The 24,250-nt window shown below is 31.6% G+C and overlaps 1 protein-coding gene across 2 annotated transcripts in view; it reads right to left on the minus strand.

Annotated features, from left to right (window-relative positions):
* Positions 1-8,548: 8,548 nt before the first annotated feature.
* The window catches only part of LOC142338317 (uncharacterized), a 30,443-nt gene continuing 14,741 nt past the window's right edge, over positions 8,549-24,250 (minus strand). For both annotated transcript variants that reach the window (XM_075388009.1, XM_075388010.1), the window contains exon 2: positions 8,549-11,786. In XM_075388009.1, coding sequence (XP_075244124.1) covers positions 9,853-11,208 — 1,356 coding nt within the window. In that variant the 5' untranslated portion in view covers positions 11,209-11,786 and the 3' untranslated portion in view covers positions 8,549-9,852. The remainder of the gene's footprint in view (positions 11,787-24,250) is intronic.

Raw genomic sequence — 24,250 nt, forward strand, 5'->3', positions numbered from 1 at the left:
GCTATTTCACACTTTTTCTTTCATTTTTGGCACAGCATGTCGTATGGAACACAGAATAAATATTTACTTACACTCATTTTTGAACTGAATTGTCCCACCACTTTAGCGGGAGGAACTATATGCTCGGGGGAAATTTTTGATATTTGGCCTTGCAATTTGTTAGCTTACCTTGTTTTACCTTTCCCTGGAGCTTATTGCAAGTTAAACATGAGAAAATACCTTTTCTTGAAGACGAATTTCTTGTAGTCTGTGTAACATTTAAATGTACCGCATCATTCCCTGGCGATAGTAATTTATTCTCTTGATTAGTGAGGAGTTATCTCACTTCATACATGTGAAGTCTGTAGTCACGTTTTCAAATTAATTGGTATTTTTGTATACATTAAAACACAGAAATTTAATTTGAACTATCATTAGTAATCAAGTTTTTAATACATTTTCCTGGAAAAAATCTTCACTACCAGTAGCTGTGAAATTTGCCACTGTATTCCATAATTTCAAATAAGCCCAAAAATCTGCTTGGATACACAGGTGGTGGGGGGGGGGGATTTTCATATTTAGTCATCCAAGTTTATAAATAATCCAGCCAGTGTAGTCTGTTCAAGACACTTGCTGAGACAAGTCCAATTTTTGTTCATTTGACCTTTCAACTGCCATCGTAAACACTAGCTGCGTTGTCACATTATGTGCAAGTTTAAGGTTATAACTTTCTTAGTTATATATTCAATTTCCTCAGATGTTGAGCAGTCTAACAAAAGGCTTCATTTTCTCAATAAAAAGAAACAATGAATTAAATCTTGCAAGTGTTGCAATGGTTCATACAAATGTTACTAGAATAATTTAAGCTGACAAATTTAGATTTAATTTGACTACTAGAACTACCAAGACACCGTCAGTTTTTCGGATTATTCCTTTTCCTCGTTGAGTTTTATGCAAATCTGTAAGTTATACAGTTACTTAAGATAATAAGGTAATAATTTAATTAGGAAATTGAAATGTATCTACTGTCCAAAAACTAATATAAAATTGCGAAGCGTGAACGAAAGCAAAAGTGTGATGGAGTTTTTAGAGATATACGCGTTAATTCCGTTCTAAAAAACCCGTTAAAATAATTCATTTCGAGTCTTCGATAGAAACACAAAACAACATATGTTGTGAACAGTTGTTCTTTTCGTCTGCGATAAAAGTTTTCATACGTTATAAACTTGTCATTCGTGTTCTAATCCTGGACAACTCAACTAGCATTAAACCATGATATTCTGAGTTTTTTCGGCGCGTAGACTTTATCGGGCCTCTAATACGAACATCGGTTTAAGTGAATGAGATGCGTATTTTAAACGGAATATGGAAAGTTGGCTCATGCAAAATTAAATTGAAGCATAAACAGATCAAGGTTTAACTTTGAAAAATTTTTTGCTTCAGGCCGGCTGCTAAAAATCAGCCTAAAATGTGAATGAGGTTTTTTTCTACCGTCTGGAAAAGCAAGATTATCAAATATTTTCACATAAAACATTTGTTTTGTGCAAAAATCTTAAAGCTACATTTTGGAAAGAACTCAAATACAATTCTGATATAAAATCATAATTCAGGAAACCAATCCTACTTAAGAAAAATGCTTGAGAAATCGACACTATGCTTTGTTAATAAAAATACATATAATATAATATTTAAGGCATTTAAGAAATCGTCGGTTTGTTCTGTATATTAGGGTTTATACGTTGGAAATCAAAGATATATTTGGTCTGGAACATAAGAAAGCATTGATATTTTTTGGTTCAACAAGACTTAGCATGCTCGGTTATTAAAAGAAAAAAGTATTTGGGTTTGTTCGGCTAAAAAACGTAAGATGTGATCCATATGTTTGGTCAATGTAAAAAATCGTCGGAATATTTGGTTTTAATTAAAGAAAAACTTAAGTACGTTCGGTTCCATACGGTGATAATTCTCAGTATGTTTGGCTTGACGTGCAGAAAAACCGCCAGTATTTTTCTTGAGTGTTCGCTTCTTAACGCACTTTTGGGCAAAGTTTTTGAAAGAATGCGCTACTTCAATTCGAAAACTCTTGGTTGATAAAATCAATTGAGCAAATTTTTTGCTTATTTTAGAAAAGAAACGGACTCGTTAAAAGTTGATGGATATTAGTTTTAGATACGACCATAAGAACACAGGTTCCAAATACACTTTCTCATTTTTTGTGGTCTTCAACAGAACAAAAACAACAATTTGCTACGCTTGAAACCAAACTTACAACTTACGGAACAAACCGACGAAATTAAAAAGAAAACGTAACATTAGTTTTCTCAGCTCTCGTATAACGAAAACCGAACAAACAGACGACCTTCTTACGTTTAAAAACGATTTTTTTTTGCAAAAAAACTATTTATGAACAACAATTTATCCTAAGGAAAATTAGTGTTAATCTTTTTATGACACATATCTGGAACCTTAGATAAAATTGATCGAATAATTAACAAAGAAAAGAAAAAGAAAATGGAGCACTAAATACATCAAAAAATGTCATCTATAGATTAGTGATTTTTTAGGAACGACAGATTCACTCAATTTTTTACTGCGTCTGATAATTCATAAAAGTTTTTGAAAACAGTAATACTTGGGATTTATAAAAATTAATTTAGTTCAATAAAGTTTCTGCTTATCATTGTTACTACTGCGTAGAGCGCACTGATTGAAATGAATTAAAATTGGTCTACTTTAGAGATGGACAGTAATTCTTTAGTAGAAAAAATTTTTTTATTGAATGCATTTAGTGTTTAACTCGGTTCCATGTAAGAGCTAACCATTAGAAGAAATAAGGATTTATTTATGCAGCAGTTTTTTTTTGCTGTTATCAGCTATATAGTGAAAGCAAATCTCAAAAATAGAAAGCACAACAAAAGTACCGCTTGTATTTTTTTATCAATTCGAAATCCCAAGTACCTATATTTTTACTTTTAAGTACTCAGTCGTAACTTATGTAAATAATGTATTGTCTTTTTGATCTAAATAAAATCCAGCCAGTCCAAGTACCATTCGCCACAAAGTTGCCATTAAATTGAAAAGTTATATGCTCCAAAGTCGATAGCCTAATTCAACTTTTCAGTAATTTATTTTTGAATATTAGGTTGCGGGGGGTTTCACTGATACTAAGCTTTATAAAAACATACAACCTTATTTTACAAAGTAAAATTTAAGGTTCTCTTCACTTACAGTGTTTTACGTAGTAATTTCGAACAATATTGGTAGAACTAGCAGGTTTAGTAGTTTAATGTAAGTCCATGTGGCTCTAATAAGAGCAAAAACTAGGACCAAAAATTTATGAAGTCTTAAATATTGATTATAAAGTGGCCATGAAAAAACGATCGGTCTTGTCGGAGTCCGTAACGACCCATGGATCAACATTAGGCTTATAAGCGTTTGTGGAAAACCCTGACGTTAATCTAATTTTACTTAAGCTTCTTTCAAAAATGGTTTTGGTTATATGAGCCCCCATTTTTCACAAAGCGTTTTTGTTAAAACCTGGGACAACAATTCGTTTTCACGCCATAAATTACTAGTTTTCACTTTATAGTTAGATCGTTTTCACGTCAACCATTCTTACGGTTACACTATCTAATTACCCAAACGAATTAAAACCTGATTGGTGAATAATTTCAGAAATTTTTTTCTCGAAGCAAAAAAATTATCATAAAGACAATAATGGACAGGTCTTGGACGCTCGATTCCAGAAAACGCCAAGACTTTTTGAAGTTTTCCTTTTCGGCATTGGCCACATACTGATACATGTTGAATTTCATTAGTTTTAAATTCTGCTTCTCTCAAGTATTTTTGACACTAATCTCTATATTGTTTGATACTTCTCATTATGTAACCAACCATGCGTAGATATATGGAGTCGCCTTTTTTGAAAAGTGGTAAACTTTCTGAATAATAAATCAGCTTATTTTTTTCCACGGGAATCAATCAAAGATGATTTAAAGGTGCACAGATGTAAAATTTCAGAGCATTTCTTGTTCCGACCCCCATTTAGTGGGGAGGAGGAACTATAAACTCAACTGGGTTTAATTTTTTTGTTCAGTCAATTTTGGCCGATCGATTTGTTCATCGTAGAGAATTGTGCGTGGTATCATTGAAAAGCCCGTCCAGCGTAGAATACGGAATTAAAAAATTTTTTTTCGATATTCGTTTTTTACAAGGGAGTTATCGAGGTTTAAAGTTTTGTGAACAATCGACTGTTTTTGTTCACATTTTCAGTAATTTTTGCCGAAATGTGGTACAATTTCGCAAATATAGTTTAAAATAGGTTAAAATTTTTAACTGCAGAGTGTTTTTGTTACCTTTAGACATAGAAGAGCGTTGCTGAATTGTTTGATTGAAGTAATTTTTGGCTAAAAGTTTTGATAAAATTTTCAAAATTCAAACTTTTTTCAACAAAAATGGCACAAAATATGCTTTTTTGGTCCACTTTGTTAACGTTTGCCAGACTTAGTGACCTAGAAACCTTAAAATAGACTCCCTAATCTCAAAAAGAGCGCTAGTTGCATTTAGGCATTGTATGAAAAGCTCCTGGAATTAAAAGTTGGCCGTTTTTTGCAGATATAACTCGATAAATATACAAAATGCCTCACGAATTCCTTACAACCCTGGAATCAACATTAGGCTTATAAGCATTTGTGGAAAACCCTGATGTTAAGCTAATTTTATCTTAGCTTCTTTCAAAATTGGTCATGGTTATATGAGCCCCCATTTTTCACAAAGCGTTTTTTTCTTTAAACCCGGGACAACAATTCATCAATCGTTTGCACGCCATAAATCACTAGTTTCCACTTTATAATTAGATCATTTTCACATCAGCCTTTCTTACGGTTACACTATCTAAATATCTAAACGAATTAAAACCTGATTGGTGAATAATTTGAGAAATTTCCTTCTCGAAACAATTAGCATAAAGACAATAAAGTACAGTCCTTGGACGCTCGATTCCAGAAAACGCCAAGACTTTTTGAAGTTTGCCTTTTCGGCTTTCGTACATTGGCCACATACTGACACATGTTGAATTTCTTTAGTTTTTATTTCTGCTGTTCTTAAGTAATGGGACAGTAATCTCTATTTTGTTTGATACTTCTCATTATGTAAACAACCATGCGTAGATATTTGGAGTCGCCTTTTTTGAAAAGTGGTAAACTTTCTGAATAATAAATCGGCCTATTTTTTTTCCATGGGAATCAATCAAAGGTGATTTAAAGGTGCACAGGGGTACAATTTCAGATCGTTTATGTTCCGACTCCCACTTTAGTGTGGAGGAGGAACTATATACTCAACTGGGTTTTTTTTTGCTCTGTCAAGTTTGGCCGATCGATATATTCATCGTAGAGAATTGTGAGTGGTATCATTGAAAAGCCCGTCCAGCGTAGAATACGAAATTAAAGTAATTTTTTTCGATTTTCGTTTTTTACAGGGAAATATCGAGGTTAAAAGTTTTGTGAACATTCGACTGTTTTTGTTCACATTTTCAGCAATTTTTGCTAAAATTTGGCACAATTTTGCTAATATAGTACAAAAATAAGTGAAAATTTTTAGGGGCAGAGTGTTTTTGTTACCTTTAGAGATAGAAGAACGTTGCTGAATTGAAGTTTTTTTTGGCTAAGAGCTTTGATAAAATTTTAAAAATTCAAACTTTTTTCATCAAAAATGGCACAAATTATGATTTTTTGGTCCACTTTGTTAACGTTTGCCAGACTTAGCGACATAGAAACATTAAAACAGACTCTCAAATCTCAAAAAGAGCACCAGTTGCAATTAGGAGCCGTATGAAAGTCTTCTGGAATTAAATTTTTGCCGTTTTTTGCAGATTTAACTCGATAATTATACAAAATCCATCGTTCTTTTTTTTAATATTTGAAGAATTCCACGCAACAATTGGTCTAATTTGCAAACACTCGGAACACTTAGTCAATTTACTGGGCGCGCGACAAAAATCAGGGAGAGTTTCGAAAATATCATGAATTCTTAGAATCAGAAACTTTTTGGTTTTTATTTTGATGCTGCCTTTTTTCAAAATATTTTGCTTTTGTTTTTTTAATGTTGATTACAGAAAATATTTTTATTCACGGCTCCGTTGATGACAACTCCCTCCATTTTTTTTTACTTTGAGGCCCAACGTTTGTTTTTAGAGATCAAAGGGTTTTTATGGCTTTGAGGAAATGTTTTAGTAAAATGTAACTGAGTTCTTGTCTTTTGTCCTATTTTTTTGGCAGTCTTATTTTTAAGTTTAACCACTCAAAGATCTAAATTTTTTCTCCAAGAGGTGCAAGTGACCTTTTTTTTCATTCGGTTGTTACCTAATGTCTCTTATGTTATTGAATGTATTTCTTTTAGGGAAATTTCTATTATTTTTTGAACTTGTCAATTTTTTATATTATTTTAGTCAACATTTTGATTATTCTCAGTAACTACAGGTCAATCTTTCCTCCTGATAGAATAAAAACTAATCTTGTGGCCGAATTTAATAACAGAAGGTTTTCTTGCTTTTGGTACCACGAGTTTTCATACAAAATTATCTGATATTTGTGCAAAATTTTCAATTTTTCTGTTGTTCTTGTTTTTTTTTCTGTAAATTGTAACGTTATTTAACAATCTAACTGAAAAAAACTTAACAACATTTGAAACTCAACAATTTTTTTTCATGACATATGGTTTGAAGAGCTGAGACACCGTTCTCTTGCAGCAATTGGTAGCGTTTTTTATTTTTGCCAATTATTTGTTGTTAATTTTTGTCGTCATATGTCAAATATTGTGTAATTAAAGGTCTCAGTCGCCAACTGTATATAAGCAAATGAATATAATAATTGATATCGGTAAATAGCTAATGGTTGTTTTGACTTTCGAATTAAATTTCTAAAAAAAATTGTATTAGTATTCTTCAACTTATCCCTTTTTGTTCTGGTTTGCGTTTTTGCGTTAGACAATTCGTTTCAGAGGAATTTTGTGAAGTTTAGATACTTTTCAGTTTTTGTTGTTCTTTTTGTTGTCATTTTGTGATAGCCGTTTTACAAAAAGACGTTTGATGGTCAAAAGAGACGCAAATGAAGATGTTATATTCTCGCGGTTGATATCATATAAATTTAATGGCTTCAAAACTGTGGTTTTGTAAAGTTGTTTGTGAAACTAATTAGTTCAGCTTTTTTTAAATGCTATTTTATAGTCTTATGATTTAGTCTCATTAATAACAGTCACAATTTTTTTTCCGAGTAGTTGCAAGACAAACTGTCTACTCTTTTAATTGAAAGCTTTTGTTTGCTATGAATTTTGAAAATATTTTTTTTTAATAAAAAAAAGGGAGATAGATTTTTGAGATCTGCCAATTTTATTTGTGTTAAATTGTAGATAAGCATCTCTATATACAATTCACATCTATTATCTAATGAAATACAATTTGCTCTTTATAACGGTTTTATTTTCCTCAAATGGTCTTTCTTCTTGGAACAACCAGTTTTCATAAAACCAATTTTCGTGATTTTTGCATCTCTGCCCCTTTTTTGTAGATTTTTGTTCTCTTTTCGCAGTATCGCAATAATGGGCGTCATTTGATTCACAAATTTTGTTATCTTCAAAAAATGCAAACGAAGATTTTTTGTTATTAGTGACCAGATTAATATTTAATTGATTGGGGGGGGGGGGGGGGGGGGGGGGGGGGACATCGTTTTCGTGCATATTTTTCGTGCAAAATTTTAGTTTTTGCCTGTATTTGTTGTTCTTTTAGTAGTCGTATGACATATCCTGGATAATGAAAGGCCCCAGTCGTCCTCTATTGAGGTGTAAAAGACTCTCTCAATGATTTCATTTGATGCGTAATGTTTCTAATCAGTTCGAATTTAGTTCTTTTTTTTTAAAAAATCAATGTTTTATTAAACTTTGCCCCTTTTACTCATTTCTAGTCGTCTTGTTGCCAAGTTGCATTAAAGAAAATTCCCGTTTGTGATCCAGATATTTTTGGAATTTGTTACAACAAAAAAAGTATATGATCGACGACGACAGCGCCAAAAAGCCGCCCGAGATGTCAAACTATAAGTTCTATCGCATTCTTTCTACTATGAGGTTATAAATATTGTAATATTCGTGTATTTTTTGGCAATCACTATAGAATCTTTGAACGTATGGCCATTATGCAAGATCATGTAGGAAATTTGGCATGGCTGTTATAGGATCAATTTGGTTCTTGTAGACAGTTAACCAGATGATTTTGCAGATGGTTGATGTATATCAGAGCCTGATTGACACTATGAACAGAGTATAAATCCGAGTCTGATCAGAAAAAATGGAGTCTGTTCAGAGTCTGAATCAGGACATAACAGAGACAAAAAAGAAAATCAACAGGTGACTCTGAATCAGTACTTATTTAGGAAAAACATTTCGATTCATCAATGAATGATTCTGAAAGTTGCATTTAAATGATTCTGAAAGTTGCATTTGAAGATCAACCTGTGAGGAAACAAGATATAAATAACCTCACACAGCTAGTCGAAAACCTTTCTTTCAATGACCAGAAAACTAAATTAAAAAATTTATTAAATTTACGCAGAACACTAACATAAAATCAAATTTTACACCAAGAATACAATTTTTCTTCTCATTTACTCTTCACGTACAGTTCAGTTTATATTGCATCGTCTGGGAATTGATAATTAAACTCGGGAAACATCTTTGGTTAAAATGAATTTATAAGTGGGTTGGTGTTTGTTTACGATTAATTCAATTTTCACCAACCAAATTTATTCAGCTTTCTTTAGAAGCATCGTTGAAATTGAAAAGATATTTTCAGTAGCACCAAATGGTATATAAAATGTAATCCACAATAACAACTAACAAGTATTATTCCTCTATTGTAGATATGATAAAAAAAGTCCCACCCCGTTTTTAAGCTCGAAGGTATTTTATTTTTCAATACTGTATTAACAGAAGAGGGTTTTGAGGACAATTTTTTTTTGCTTAGCAGCCTTAGCAACATTTCACTGTTGAACCTTAATTAATTTTTGTTAACTTTTGTTTATTGAAAACAGGGTAAAATTGACTAGGCGGGGTGTACAATTTTGCACCATATCCTGCAGCAATTTGGGAGGCGTGCTTTGAAAAGTCTATTTTGGGTAAAATGCAAGGAAAATATTCCAAATACGGTTGCTAGGAATTATATTTTACAGCGCAAGAGGAGAGATTTCGAAGCTGGTTTCGAAACTAAGTTTTTTTAAATAATGAAACTTTAATAATAATAGAAATTTTAAAAAAACATTTCGAAGTACTTTTGTATAGTGAACATAAATTATAATGAACTTAGGAATTACAGCAGAAGGGGGCAAATGGTTTGTTTTATGATCAACTCAGATATAAACGAAGATCCAAATATATGTTTCACTGCACTGTAAAGATGAATTTCAACAGTTTAATTCACTGAATGATATCTGAATATCTTGCTCCGAACTCAGAATTATGAAGAAATCTGCTCAGAACGCAGCTCGTGACTACTTTCACATGACGGCAAGTTCCTTTCGTTATAAAAAAATTGATAAGAAAACTAGTTCACACAAATTAAAATCCTTTTATAGTCACTACGCGGGCCGAGAGAACGCTACTGGAAACATGGAATGAAATTGTCCTAGCGGACGCAGAGTTTCAAATAATTCTGCTCTTATTGATCTTTCCAGCGCATGCGCATAATTTCATTCATCTCTTAAGCGCTGAAAACGCAGTGACTGTTGACCCATCAACATGAAAATTGATTCAATTCTATCAGTTTAGTATGAGTTTTAATGTTGTTTTGCTTTACTGTTGTGTTGTCTGTTGCTAACAAATTATTGTCTTCTAATTTCTAGCTTCACTTTTGTTGATAAAAAATTGCAGTTTTCGAAATATGGCCATTTCTGCCATGCGTTCTTTCAGATATGAATTGTTGAACGAAAACAAGTAGGGATTCAGCACAAAATTTATACCGTAGAGCGTTTCGGTTAGCAGATACATGTTGAACAAAAACGTGATCGGAATTGTATCACTGAACACGAGATTTATCAAGTGAGAGATAGAACTTGGTAACGAGACGGCTAGAAACAGAAAGCACACGAAGAAGAAAATTGTCGTGACGTAGTGTTTTTGCTGTTGCAGCGTCAGCGACTTTCTTGCTCGTCTTTGCACACGTTTTGCGTCAGTCGTCATTCGAATCATAGGTCTCGCAATGTTGCCATTGTGCATGACTTGATGGTCCGTCATTGGAGGAATCCCATGAACGTCTGCAAGGATCGTCATATCAGTCATTTTTCGTTTCGGGACATTTTGCGTTGCCATTGGCTCATAGTTGTTGCTCGGTGCACGTGACGATTTGTGATCTTCCTCGCGATCCGAGAACGAAATCGCCTTTTTCTGACGAATTTCGACAGAGACATAGCTGGTTTTAGGCTGGTACCGGGCGATAGCTTCCGGTGCTGCGGTTACATTTTTAGATCTGGAGCAACATGCAGTAAATGGCAGAGCAATCGGACTCCAAAATGTTCTCGAAAACTGTTTCGCAATAAGTTTGTAAACCAGAAACATGGCAACCGCGGCAATCATAACGAGAACAAATTTGACGTATACCCAAAAAATTGAGTAATGTTTGGAATATGAACTTGAACTTAAAGGGTCTGCGATGCACATTCCGAGATCAATGCTTGCTAACGTTCCGCTGATAATAAAAAGAACAGCTAGATACGACCGAACAAGTTTTGGTTTAAAAACGTCTTTATAAGTTGAGGGATATTTGACAGCCATAAATCTGTTCAAAGCAATTATCAAAACCAACAGCAAAGACGCGAATGTCAAAAATGTTGGAGGAACTTTTGCAATTATGCAATTCAAACATCGGATTCTCAAAAGTTTCGCGAGATTGCATTTAGTAATATTTAATAACCCAACTAACACTAGTAATAATCCATAGCATCCATCAATAACCAGGTTAACTACAACTAGTAGCTCGCTGGCCATTTTCTTCCTTTTTTGAACCAGAATTGAAAAGATTGTAAAATTCATAACTGCTGCTATGAAACCAATGATGACAAAACCGTAAGAGGAAATCTGGAATAGGGGTCCAAAATATGGAATTTCTGAAAATTTTTCGGGCGATGACGATAAGTTTGAATCGTTGGCCTCACTTTCCGCTAAGTCAAGAATAACTTCAACCTGGGCCATTCTTGCTTCAATAATCACAAATTTAAATGAAGATAAACAAAATTTGATTACAGGTGAAAGCTTGAAAACCGCATTTATGTAAAGCAGGTTTAAATTACGGAATCTAAATAAAGTTGCAAATTATGAAGAATTGATAGGGTTTGCGAAGAAAGTTTACGAATAACTGAATTTTGAGTTCAAAAAATTAGGTTTTCTTTTCTAAAAGAATTGCCGAATATTTGACAAAAGTAATTATTATTTCCTTTTGAGAAATAAGAAAATCTCAAACAATAAAAATCTGTTTATTTAAAATCGTTTTCGGAAATCTTTTTGAAGATTCTAATATAAAAACAAGTAAGTTTTCAAAACAATATAAGACAATTAAGATTGAATTCGTTTTTCTAGTACCATGATAATAATCGGTTATAACCAAAGGCATAAACCCACGCAATAATTGATGACAAATTAGGGAAGAATCAAGAATGCGGGAAAAGTGAATAGTTTTGTATTTATCAGGCTGTCAGGTTTCAACAGATATTTTTGCAACAGGTTGAAGAATTCTGAGCAAAAGAATAATTTAAAATTATAGAGAGGCTCTTCTGAAACAGAAAAAAGAGAATATTATCCCAGTAGAAACAATTGATTGGTGAACCGAGTTGAATTTCTTTTTACCTCATACCTGAAAAAATGTGATTTGTAGCAAAAAGGGATCTTTTAACATAACAGCCAATCGGGTTTTAGAATGGAAAAAAGAGTGTTTAAATAAGAAAAAATATGTAGTTATGTCCAGGGAAATACCTGTTTCCACCAAGCAATTTTCACCAACAGAAAATACAGTTGTAAGTTACAAAACGCTTCCTTTATAAGCAAAAATAGACTATGGTTAAAAGAATACGAATTTTGTGTATTTTGACACATATGGAAAAAGAATTAAATGACTGCGACAAATTAGTATGGAGCGAATATAAGGCGTTGAAATTGATACTGTCTGTCACAGAAACTTAATCTGGTGACAATTTGACTTGTTAGTACGTTGATCACAAAGAACTTAGAGCACATTAAAAACAAAAGAGAATTAGACGAATTTGGAGTGAACGCTGCATGACTTAAGCTGAATTATCTATGAAAATTCAAAGAAGTTAATGGGCAATTAAAAGCTTAAAAATTCCAAAAATATCATAAATTGAAAATTAAAAAATGAGCTACAAACCAAAGAAACGCAATGAGTTTTTGCGGTGAATGAGCTGCAAAATTGAAAAAGAAGTCCATGGACAAAGAGCTAAGAAATATTTTTCTAAGACAAGAAAACAGAAAAAAAATGACAAATAGTTTGTACAAGATATTTGAGTAGTTATTTATTCTTAGAGGTGATTCTTAAACAGAGAATTTCAAAGGAGATTATCTACTGTATAAAGGCAACAGCTCTTTCGTAGCGTTTGCTAACATACAAAATCACAAGATTAAAGAAGACAAACAGGGACCATCATGAAAGCTTTTTTACATGAAATCCCTCATAAGGAAAAACAAAATATGCGTATCAAACAAAGAAAGGCATCGTCGTTTATGCATTGACATAATTATACACTAGCATTTAGAAAATGTTGACCATCGTATGTCAGTAGAATTATTTCGTTCTTTTTTTCACGCAAAAACTAGAAAATTAGAAATTTAAGAACTATTTTTAAAAAATATGGCAAAATTTTCCCCTCGTCACCGTTTTCCAGCCATAAAATTTGAACATTGATTCTTAGTCGCAGAACTTTACGAAATGTTAAAACAAAATCGTTACTAATTTTGTTGCTCTAAGAGAAAGCAAGAACTGACACTCGGGCAAAAACTTCTCCTCCTAACACAAAACTATAAAAATGAAAAATTGTCGATACATATTTTTACAACTCTTTTTCATCAGGCTGATACATTAATGGCAGTCCAATTTAAAGGAAGTACAAGTAAATAATTTTTTTGAAAACCTGCGAAGCTAAGATAAGGTGAAAAGAATTTCTATGGGCTCATATTGCAAATGTTTTCAAATTGCTTGACAGAGAATTCTTTTTTATCATAGCAAAATGGATAAAACCAAATAATACAATTCTTGTAAAACCAAACTTACGAGCGCAATTTATGCAATAGTCTCTTGAAATCCAGATAATAAAAGTAGGCCTTAAAAAATGACAAAATTAAAAATTTGTCGCAGCTAAATCCAAACTTAAAAAATGTTACTTTAAATTTTTGAAACCAATTGACAGAAAAAGTTTCTGTTCAAATCGAGACAGTTTGAATAAAGTGATAACTTAAAAATGTCGGATAGTTTTATCGTTGAATGTTCCTCAAAGTATTGGACAATTGTAAACTTAAAGAACTAATTCAATTTTGCAACAGGTTCTCAACCACAAAACAAATAAGTAGGATAGGCAATGTTTGTTTACGCATAATTCTCTAAACCAGCAAGAAAAGAATTGAATAAAAAACTTTTTGAATATCAAATCAGCGCCACATTATTTGTGTATTGAACAGAATTAAGCATTTGCGAAGTGGAAAACGTAACAGTCATGGGTCAGAACAATTTTTGCGTTTTTTTGCAAGCAAAAGGAGTAGCTTGCAGAAAGAACGCAAATATATTATATATATATATATATATATATATATATATATATATATATATATATAAATATATATATATATATATATATATACACATACATATATATATATATATATATATATATATATATATATATATATAGTTGCCTTTAAGTTTAAATAGTTGCCTTTAAATATCTGTGTTCAATGTGAACCATTTTTTAGGACACTTTCTTATTTGAAATTCAGCTGAGAAGAGTTATAAAACACCGTGAGATTAAAATAGTTTAATATGATGAACTTTTATGACTATAGAAGCTGTTTCTAATTGTTTCGTTTTCATATTTTTCATAAAAATGTCAGGATAGCCAATAATAAGTACTGATCTCTGAAGGATTGATTTTTTATAGAACAAAGTAAGAGCTAAGATCCATCAGCAGTAACGTCTTTAGATATATCAATTTTCAGTTTTAATTTTTTTGGTAAAATGGTTTGTTCTATCCTTTTTTGCAGTCCATCATCGAAAGTTGAAGCTTAAAACTTTTGGGAGGAAAATCAAAATAATCAAACGGTAAGCTTAAATTATCAAGATGAGTGAAAAACTGCGTAACGTTTTGGTCTGAACTTTCAATCAAGGGTTTGAATTTTTTTAAACAATACGACTCCTTTAGGTGTTCGAAGATGGTGCCGCATTCCTTTTTGTCCGCGAATTTACAGAAACAAAGCATCCATGATCGCTTAAATTTCCTATCCACCCTTTCACGGAGTCTTCGAATTGAAGAAATTAACTTTAGATCGGCCACATTGTTGTTATTACAACCTAATACATATATATATATATATATATATATATATATATATATATATATATATATATGTAATAGAAATATTTAATAGAAAAATTTTTTTTAAATAGAAAATCCATTAACTGTACGGCATGAACTACAAGAAACAACACAAGAAAAAAAAACAAGACAATTGGGAGTGATCAGAAGATAAATTAAACTTCGTTGTTTGGATGCTTATACCGATCTGTTATTAATTCTTGAAATCTGTGTCATTTAATCTGAACCCAACCTTAAATTTTTGCAACAATTAGGGATTTGAGTAACTGTTTTCAAGATTTTATGATACATTTTTAAATTACTTGAGCAAATTTGAGCGTGGAAAGGCAAAAAAGTGATATAGTTTTGTAATTTAAAACCTCAATATTTCCATGAAAATTTAAAGAAGTCTCATCAACAATTTTTATTTAATTTTTCAAGGGCTGTCCAATGACAACTTTGGTGTAGCCACGGGCCTGTCTTAGGGTCTGCTCTGTCTGGTCCAGAGTCCGGTAACCTAAATCCTTCTTTGACATGCCTGTCTTGGGCCCGGGACCTCATTTTGGGTTACATTTTGAGTCTAAAATTTTAACGCTAAATAATGAATTAAGTAAATGGGTCTGCTGTTAAGTTACTTCTGGCTGTTGATTTTGATAATAAGCATAATTTAGCGATTGTTTTCCCATGTTGTCTCGGCCCCTCTTAGTGAGAGAGGGGAAGAACTATATGCTCAACTGAATTTTTTGTTCAGCCAGTTTCCGCCGATTGATATTTTTAGCGTCCACCAAATGCTAATGATGTTCAAATGAGGCACAATGAACAATTTATTGTAAACTTTGAATAAACTTTTGAGTTTAAACTGTATCCGTTGCATTTTTTTGTTGTCCTGTGACTGAGTCTCAATAATTAGTCGTGAATTTGGGCTTCTATCGATGATTAAAAGGGCGTACATAATGATTTGAGTTGATTCTTAGTAGTTGTTATCAGTTTCTAAGCTAATATTTTCGAACTTTGTTGAGCCTTGTCGTTTTTCTAAACTTGTTTCTGAGGACTTGTAGGCCAGTTCCACTAATGGAAAATCGCAATTTTTTTCAAATGAACCAAAAAGAAATCTGTTTGGAGGTTTTATTGTTTAGCTATTGGTTTTTGTTAACTTGGATAATAGGGGTTTTCATAAAAATTTTGTGATTTTGAATTTCTATTTGTAATTTTGTTTTTTTTTGAAGTGATGTTACATCATTAAAGTACTGACAGTTCCTATTAGCCTATTAGCGTTGAAAAGACGCTAAATTGAAACATTATGAAATTTTTAGCGAAATGTTGATGGTTTTAATGGCTTCAACACTTTCTTCTCGCACTTTTCGTTTGAACTTTTGGATTTTGCCTGTATTGCTGTCCTTTTTGTAGCCGTAATTTTTACTTTGATTAATGAAAAGTTGCACTGAGGTCTTAGCCTCCTCCCATAGAGGTATAACTGAAAGTTTTAAGTGCATTCCATTGAAAGTCAATAGTACTAAAGCTTCGAAACAAAAAGTTTTTTTTAGATTTACTGTGATTATTGTACATTTGATCAATCTTATTAATCTTTTCTGCTGTCATATTGTCCACATATTTACAGATACCAATAGTGTTCAAAGATGTTATTTTGAGCATATACATAAATTTTCAATGACTAGTTTTTTACAAATGGCTTGGCGCTTTCTTTCGCATAATTTACTTGAACTTCTGGTTATTGCCTGTTTTTGTTGGTTTTTGTAGTCGTAAAAATATTCAGAATAATGCTCATTAGCTTCCTGTTGAAATGTAAATAAACTTTTTCAAGGTCGTCAGCTTATGGTTTTATTGACTTTTTTCTTCTTTTGTCAAACTACAAATTATTCTCATCAACGAGACGTCCCAATAATGTAATGTAGCCGTTGGGTGGGCAGGATATTTTTTCGTCTTTTAATAGATTATATTTTCAAAACATGTCTGATTGATTTTCATATGAGACAAGTGAAAATAGAGACTGAGGGAGTCTTTGGAACGCGGATAACTCTTACTTTTCAATATTTGCATGCCTCCGCTCTTGCAGTTAATCAGTTCAGATTGTATTTGTTCCGAAAGTAAACTTTTGTTCAAGTTAACATTTGCTCAATTATTTAAAAGTTATTTATTCATCTTGTTCAAATATGAATCATCATCACTATTCATTCTCTTCATTTTACTTCTTCACGATAAGCCGTCAAATTTAGTCTTGTAATTCATTTTTTTTTGATAGTAAATTAAGTGTTTGAATGCAATTCAGGTATAATATTTGGAATGGGGATCTGCAAAGCAAACTCTTTTTGTTATGATTAAGTCAGTATTCACAACCCAAATACAATATCGGACTTTCTCCCTCCCTTCATTGTCAACTCAGATCAATTCAAACTCTTCCATTCAATTCACAAGTACAGATGGGATCTTTGTCAATATGCACTTCATCTAGTATTATCATGATACTCCTTAGCTTTTTTCCAACAGTTTCCTTGCCTATCCCTAAGTTTTGCAAATGTTATGATATCTCAAAACACAGTTGAGATGATACAAAAAATTTGCTTTTTATAAAAAATTTTCCGCATCACTTTTTGTTAAGAAGAATGTCCAGTCTTCAAAATTGCCGGTTGTGTTCAATTTGGAAAGTGTTTTGTTTTCTTGAAAAACTTAAAACCAATCAAAAGCACAAAAAAATCACTGTTGCGAATCTGTTGTTTTTCAACAAATGCCTTATTTCAACGGCTCCTAAAACAATATTTTCAGAAAAAAATCGCTCAAACTAGGAATATAATTATCAACAGACATTTTTTAAAGGAAATTTAATCCAACAGGACTCTGAAAAGTGTTTTGCATTGAGAACAATATCAGCACCGATCACAATAAAGAATCTAATGTTGACAACTAGTAAACTTCATTGCTTGGCATTAAAACACCAAACAGCACACCAAAAATTTTGCAGAATAAACGCTTATTTTTGGAAACTTTTAATCAGAGTTTCAATTTAAAGTTAACAATCCAATGCTTTTTTCCAAAGCCTTAATTTGTCGACGACGATAGTCAACTTCTTGGCATCTTATTTTTTAGATATCACGCTATAGTCGAGACTATTTCTAATCATAGACTGAAAGACACAGGAAATGGACATACCAAAATTTTTTTAAAAAAGTTTATGAAAACAGAGGAAAAGGTATTTTTTATCAGACACCTAATTCGGTGGACTATTTAACAACTTTTGTTGGCCAAATAAAACCAGCACATGCAATGTTTTGATTGTCCTACACTCTACTTTAAAGTTTTGGGTCTTTTTCCGTTTTACATGTGATATATTTTCTTAAGTTTTTTTGGCAAATCTTACCTGCAAAAACAAAGGTAAGAAATTAGCAAATCAGTAATCATTTTATATACAACACAATGGATTTTGAAATATTTTTCCTATGAAGTCCAGGACATTGATTTTTATAGGGTTGAATTGTGGACAATATTTTACACTAAGCCAAGCTCAAATAATTTTTGCGGTACCTAATTGAAATGCTTTCCCAATGTCAACAAAAACTGCGATTTTAATGCCATTTATAATTGTTTTTGGCCGGCAGATAGATTTTGTAACAACAAGCTGTGCTTTTTAAACTTAATTAAAACTTTTCTGGTATTGTATTTTTTATATATTCAGATTTGTTATCATTGGTACGTTTTACTTTGAGTATGCAATAATTTGGATTGATCAAAGGTATCTCTTTTTGTTTCGATTAAATTGCTATTTGTTTCGTTTTGCTCCTGTTAAGTTGTATCGGTCCAATTTTTAGAGAAAAAAAGCTTCATAATGCAAAATTGGGTTTCTGTTTATAATAAAGAGTATTTAATATTGTTTAAAAAAATTTGTGAATCAATTTTTTTATCTGTTTAGAGTCTATTTAGACTTCAGTATTTGTTTGCAGTAAATCATTTTAGATTGTATTTATAGCCAACTTGCTTTTCAAATTACCATTTGTTCGTTTATATAAAAGTTATTTCTTCATCTTGTTTACCTTTTTTTACCCTCAATATTCGTTCTCTTTATTTTACGTCTGCACGAAAAGTCCAAAATTTAGATTTGCGTTTTAGTTTTCTTTTTTTTTCATACTAATTTAAGTGTTTCGATTGTGATCCAGGAAAAAAAATTCAATTGCGTATTTGCAGAGCAGATGCTTAGCTATGATTAAGTCAGAATTCGAAACGCGAAAACAGTAGCCAACTGTCTCGTTCATTTAAGAGTCAACTCAGATCAACTGCAACTCTCCTATTCAATTCAAAATAGAGATGGGTTCTTTGACAATCTGCGCTTCATCTACTTTCATTATGATATTCCTTAGCTTTTTTTCTACAGTTTTCCAGTTTAACCGTAAGTTTTTCAAATGCTTTGATATCTCAAAACACAGTTAGAAGTTGCTTCTATAAAAGATTTTCCGCATCCGTTTTTTTGTTATGAGGAAAATCCAGTCTTCAAAACTTGATGGTTTTGGTCAACTAAGAAAAAGTATTTTGTTTTCTTGATAAATTCGAAATTCTACAAAATAACACAAAAAACATCGAAAATGTGAATCTATTTTTTTTCAATAAACGCTTTATATAAACGGCTACTGAAACAATTTCAGAAAAAAACGCGCACACTTGGAATTTAATTATCCACAAACAATTCTTTAAGAAAAAAATAATCCAGCATGACACTGAAAATTCTTTTGCATTAAAAACAATATCGTCACCGATCACAATGAACACTCACTTGTTCGCAACCAGTAACGACTTTTCATTCTTCGTCATCAAAACACCAAACAGCACGCCAAAAATTTTGCAGAAGAAAGGTTTTAATTTAAAAGCTTTCAAAGCGCTAATTGAGGATTTTATTGAAAGGCTTGAATGTCTACGGGAGTGTACTAAGCAAATGATATGAGTATGCTAATAACTGATAATCATTGTAATTCAATTTTTTTTTCTAACTTTGTTGAAAAAAGAGCAATTATATACAATTTGTCAGCATTTCGTTTTTAAATTGTCAATTCATTTTTTTTCAAAGAAACAAACTGTCAGCGATGATAGATAAATTCTTGAGATCTTACTACTTCTCGGATATCAGGCCATAGTCGAGACTATTTCTAATTATAGACTGAAGCAGACGGGAAATGGACAAAACACATTTTTTTCAAAAGTTTACAAAAACAATGGAAATAAATTTTTTAACAGGAGCCTAATTCAGCAAATTTCGTTGGCCATGTTAAATCAGCTCAAGCAGTATTACGATTGTTCTACAATCTATTGTAAAATTTTTGGTAACTTTCCGCTTTACATGTAATGATTTCAAAGGTGCAATAGTTTTTAGAATTTTTAATTGGCCTATCGCTCCTGCACAAACAAAAATAAGAAAACATAGCAGGACTAGTCCTGACGTACAACTCAAAGAATTTTCATTGACTAAACAGAAAAACTAGACCTAGAATGGACTATGAGTGAATTGAGAAAACCATTTTACAAAAAATCAGAAAAAAAATAAGAAAAAAAAACAGAAGATCAATGTCAAAATTCCGCATGTGAACAAAAAAACCACTAACGAGAAATAAAAATTTAATTCAAACAAAAAACTAAGCCTAGAATGAGCTTTGAATGGATTGGGAAAACCATTTAGAAAAAAACTCCGATCCAAAAATTGAAAAAAACAGTGAAAATAGAGTGAAATTGCCGCATGTGAACAAAAAACCACTACCGAGAAACCGAATTTTTGTTCAAACACCGTTTTCTCACTCTACTTTAAAATTAGAGAGAGAAAAAAATCACGCCACAAAACCACTCGCTTTTTCGCTCCATTTCCTGTTTCGGCGTGACCAAAATCACTACTCCAATATGACTTCGAAAATCATGAAAATGTGTGAACAGATCTTAAAAAAAAGACAACGCCCCAATACAATTCAAATTCTTTGAATTGTAAAAAGCAAATCAGTAACTATATTATATACAACACAATGGATTTTGACATTTTTTTTTGAAGTCCAGCACAATGATTTTTTATCCGCTGGAATCGCGGACAATGTTTTTTACTAAGTCATGCCCAAATACTTTTTTCGCTTCCTAATTGAAATACTTACAAATGTCAAGGAAAATGAGAATTTTAATGTCATTTATATTTTTTTTCGTCCGAGTGTTAGATTTTTCAACAACAAATTGTTTTATAATTTTAAGTACGACCTTTTTGGTACTGTTTTTTTATACATTCAGATTTTTAATCTTTTCTGCATTTTACTTCGAATATGCAATAATTTGGATTGAACAAATTGTAGGTTTTTGTTTCAATTAAATTGCTTTTTGTTTCGTTTGCTTGTGTTAAGTTGTATCAGTCCTAATACTTATATTTTTAGGGGAAAAAAGCTTCATTTTTTAAAAATTGGGCTTCTCTTTGTAGTAGAGAGTATTTATTTTTAATGAAACATTTTTGTCACTAAGTTCTTTTTCTGTTTAGAATTGAAATAGAGCTCTCACGCGGAAAAATCCAGTGCTAAACTTCTTCTGAGCGTAGATAAAGTGATCCGATAACTCATTTCAAAATTGAAGTTGTTTGCTGGTTTTTGGAATTGTTAATATTAATCCATGTTTTTAATGTTATTTCAATGATTGCATATAGATTTTAATAAGGAACGATCAAATGACTGGTGATTGATACACCGTTATGTTTCCTTATTGGATTTTGTTTTCTATTCACTTTATTTAATACATATTTCTTTAATTTCTGTGAACCCAACATATATTGAGAAAACAAAGGAAAACTATTTCTTTAAACTGACCGTGACGTCTGATTCTTTATGAATTGCTTTCCAAATAAATTTGTGGAAGTATTTGGCTCTGTTCCAGTAAATTGTCTCTAACAGTGTTGTACATACAGTTTCGTCGCTTAAAAGAAACGGAGGTTGGTTAATATAATTGGTATAATGTTTGGAAGTGTACTTGGGACAAAAGTTAAATCAATTATTGAATAATTGAATACTTTTGGTGAAGCTCTATGTTTTAAACGTTTGAATAGAATATCAATTAAAATCAATTTTTGCATTCAATATCAATATATGTGAATTTTTTATGTTTATTATCAATACTAGCATAATTCTCGAAATATTTTTATTTATTTTTGGTTCCAATTTAAAAAGTTTAATATTTTTTGTTTGAACGTTCCTTCATTTCTACATTATATTCTTGACATTGACTCTTAAGAATCACACAGGTTTTGATTTTCTCAGTTTTGGCTACTTTTGAGAGGTTAACTTTTTTTGCAAAGAAATGAACGGCCTATCTTTTTTTTCAGGTAAAATTTCATTATTACAAAAAAGAAAGAAATCTTATGCCAGTCGGTTCGTGGCCAAAACATATTATCGTTCATTGAAACAATCTTGGACGGTTTTTAGCCTAGTTTCTACAACTCAGCTCAGTCCATGAACCAATAGTTGATAAAAAATATTAACCGTGGAAAATCTTTTGTTCTGTTCATTGTTTTTTCAAAAGTTGTATTTATAAATCGCCTTTCACTCAATGTTGTGTTGCACTGCTATAGGATGTCAATTACTTGATACTCAAAGCATAACAAGGAGGCTCGTTAAAACTTAAATCACAATGTTTATTAAAGGGTAACAAGGAGGCTCGTTAATGTGCGTTTGCACATGATGTTCCGACCCGAGCTTATCAACATTCTTTAGTTAATTGTTAACCAAACGTCGATATAACAAAAGTACATATTTGAGGTTATAACAATCGTTACACAATATAACCGCTAATTGAATTACATAATGCCATCCCTCATTATAGCGCCAACGAGATCTGCCGTTAAAGCGACTACGAGAAAAAAAAACAACAAAATTAGCAAAAACAAAAATTTCACGGCAAAAGCAATATCAAAATTTAAAAGCACCTAGTAACAACGTCAAAATATAGTCAGATAAAACCATAAATACACAAATTTATTTTTTCCTAACTATACAGCAGATGGAAATTTTTCTTAATGAGACTAGGTAACAAGTCGACAAAGAGAACGAGTGATGAGGCGAAATTCAAAAATTATTCAAAATTTTTAAACAAAGAAATTTCAAAAAGCCTTAAAAAGCATTAGCTTTTAACAAAATAAACCTTGATAAATTACTAAAATTTATTACGAAACCAAAAGGACCTGTCTTTGGTTAGACTAAGCCACATAAACGGACTAAAGGTGCAGAAAAACTCAAAAAATTACAAACGATTTGCGAAAACACAAATTAGTGATTCAATTTAAGCCATTAGCTACTATCTGAATATTATTATGTACTTTTGATTCAATTGTTGTTTCTACTATTTCAGCTGAAGGATTTATACTGAGAAATAACTAAGTTTACTTGGGCCACATTTGAAAATCATTGGGATCTGTTATTACCCTTGTGTTGAAAGAAGAGAAAAAGAAAAGAAAAACAAAACTGACCACTCAAAAAACGTTTGTAAAAACGCATATTGTCCAAGATATTGTACGCATATTGTAAAATAATTTACAATTTGACGAAAAGACGAAACAAAAACTGAAAAGTTTGAAATAAATGGGATTGTTTATCATAAAATTTAAGACTATTCGCTATAAACTGAGTTCTTCGGGTAACATCATTCATTCAATCTTCAGTTACAAGCTTATGCGACCGGTAACCAGTTTACGGCTAACTAATGAACAAAAAAACGGGAAAAAACAGCAAATTCACTGAAAAAATTGAGCGAGAAAAGTGTCTAAGGCATTAAAAAGTAATGTTTTCAATAAAAACTTTTATAGTTTCAATTTTTTTTTAACAGCAATTTGATTTTTTTCAACAGTATAACTACAAAAAATCACCAAATATGACCAAATACATTAGAACCACGAAATTTGTGAGAAAACTCGCAGTATCAACGCCATAAAATTCAATACCTTTCAACGGAAGCCAGTAAATACGCTATATTGATCAAACAAAAAGGTTGCTTGCCATTAATATTTCATCAATAAACCATGTCAACACTTCATTGACTATGAAAACAACAACAAAAACAGGCAAAAGCCAAAAACTCAGTAGGAAAATGCGAGAAGAAAGTGCCGGAGCCATTTAAAACATACGCTTTTCACTGAAAACTTCATCTGTGATCCACTGCAAGTTTTTTTGAAGCCACTGGAAGCTGTAAATATTTGGATATTGTCATAAGAGTTCAAGAGTAATCAATAATACAAAAATATCCAAAATCTAAAAAAAATTTTTGAAATCTTTGCATTGAAGTCATAGAACCAATAGTTAAAAGATAAAACCGCTAATCAGGTTAATCATGGTTGCAGTAGAAAAGAAGGGGGTCCTTTCACTTCTGATACTGACAAACAGTTCACGAAAAAATTTAAGATTTGTTAATGTTTGAAAAAGTTTTCGAAAAATTATTTTTTAGGACTTAATAGCCATTAAATTCAATACCTTTCCACGGAAGTCAATAAATACGCCCAATTATTACCCGATGTAAGGAAAATGATAATTGTCATTCATAAGTCGTCAATAAGACATCACAATAAGTCTTATGACTATGAAAACAACAACAAAGCAGACAAAAACCAAAAACTCAGTAGCAAAATGCGAGAAGAAAGTGTCGGAGCCATTTAAAAC

The sequence above is a fragment of the Convolutriloba macropyga genome, chromosome 4, assembly GCF_964194025.1.
Source record: "Convolutriloba macropyga chromosome 4, txConMacr16.3, whole genome shotgun sequence".
Taxonomy (NCBI): Eukaryota; Metazoa; Xenacoelomorpha; order Acoela; family Convolutidae; genus Convolutriloba; species Convolutriloba macropyga.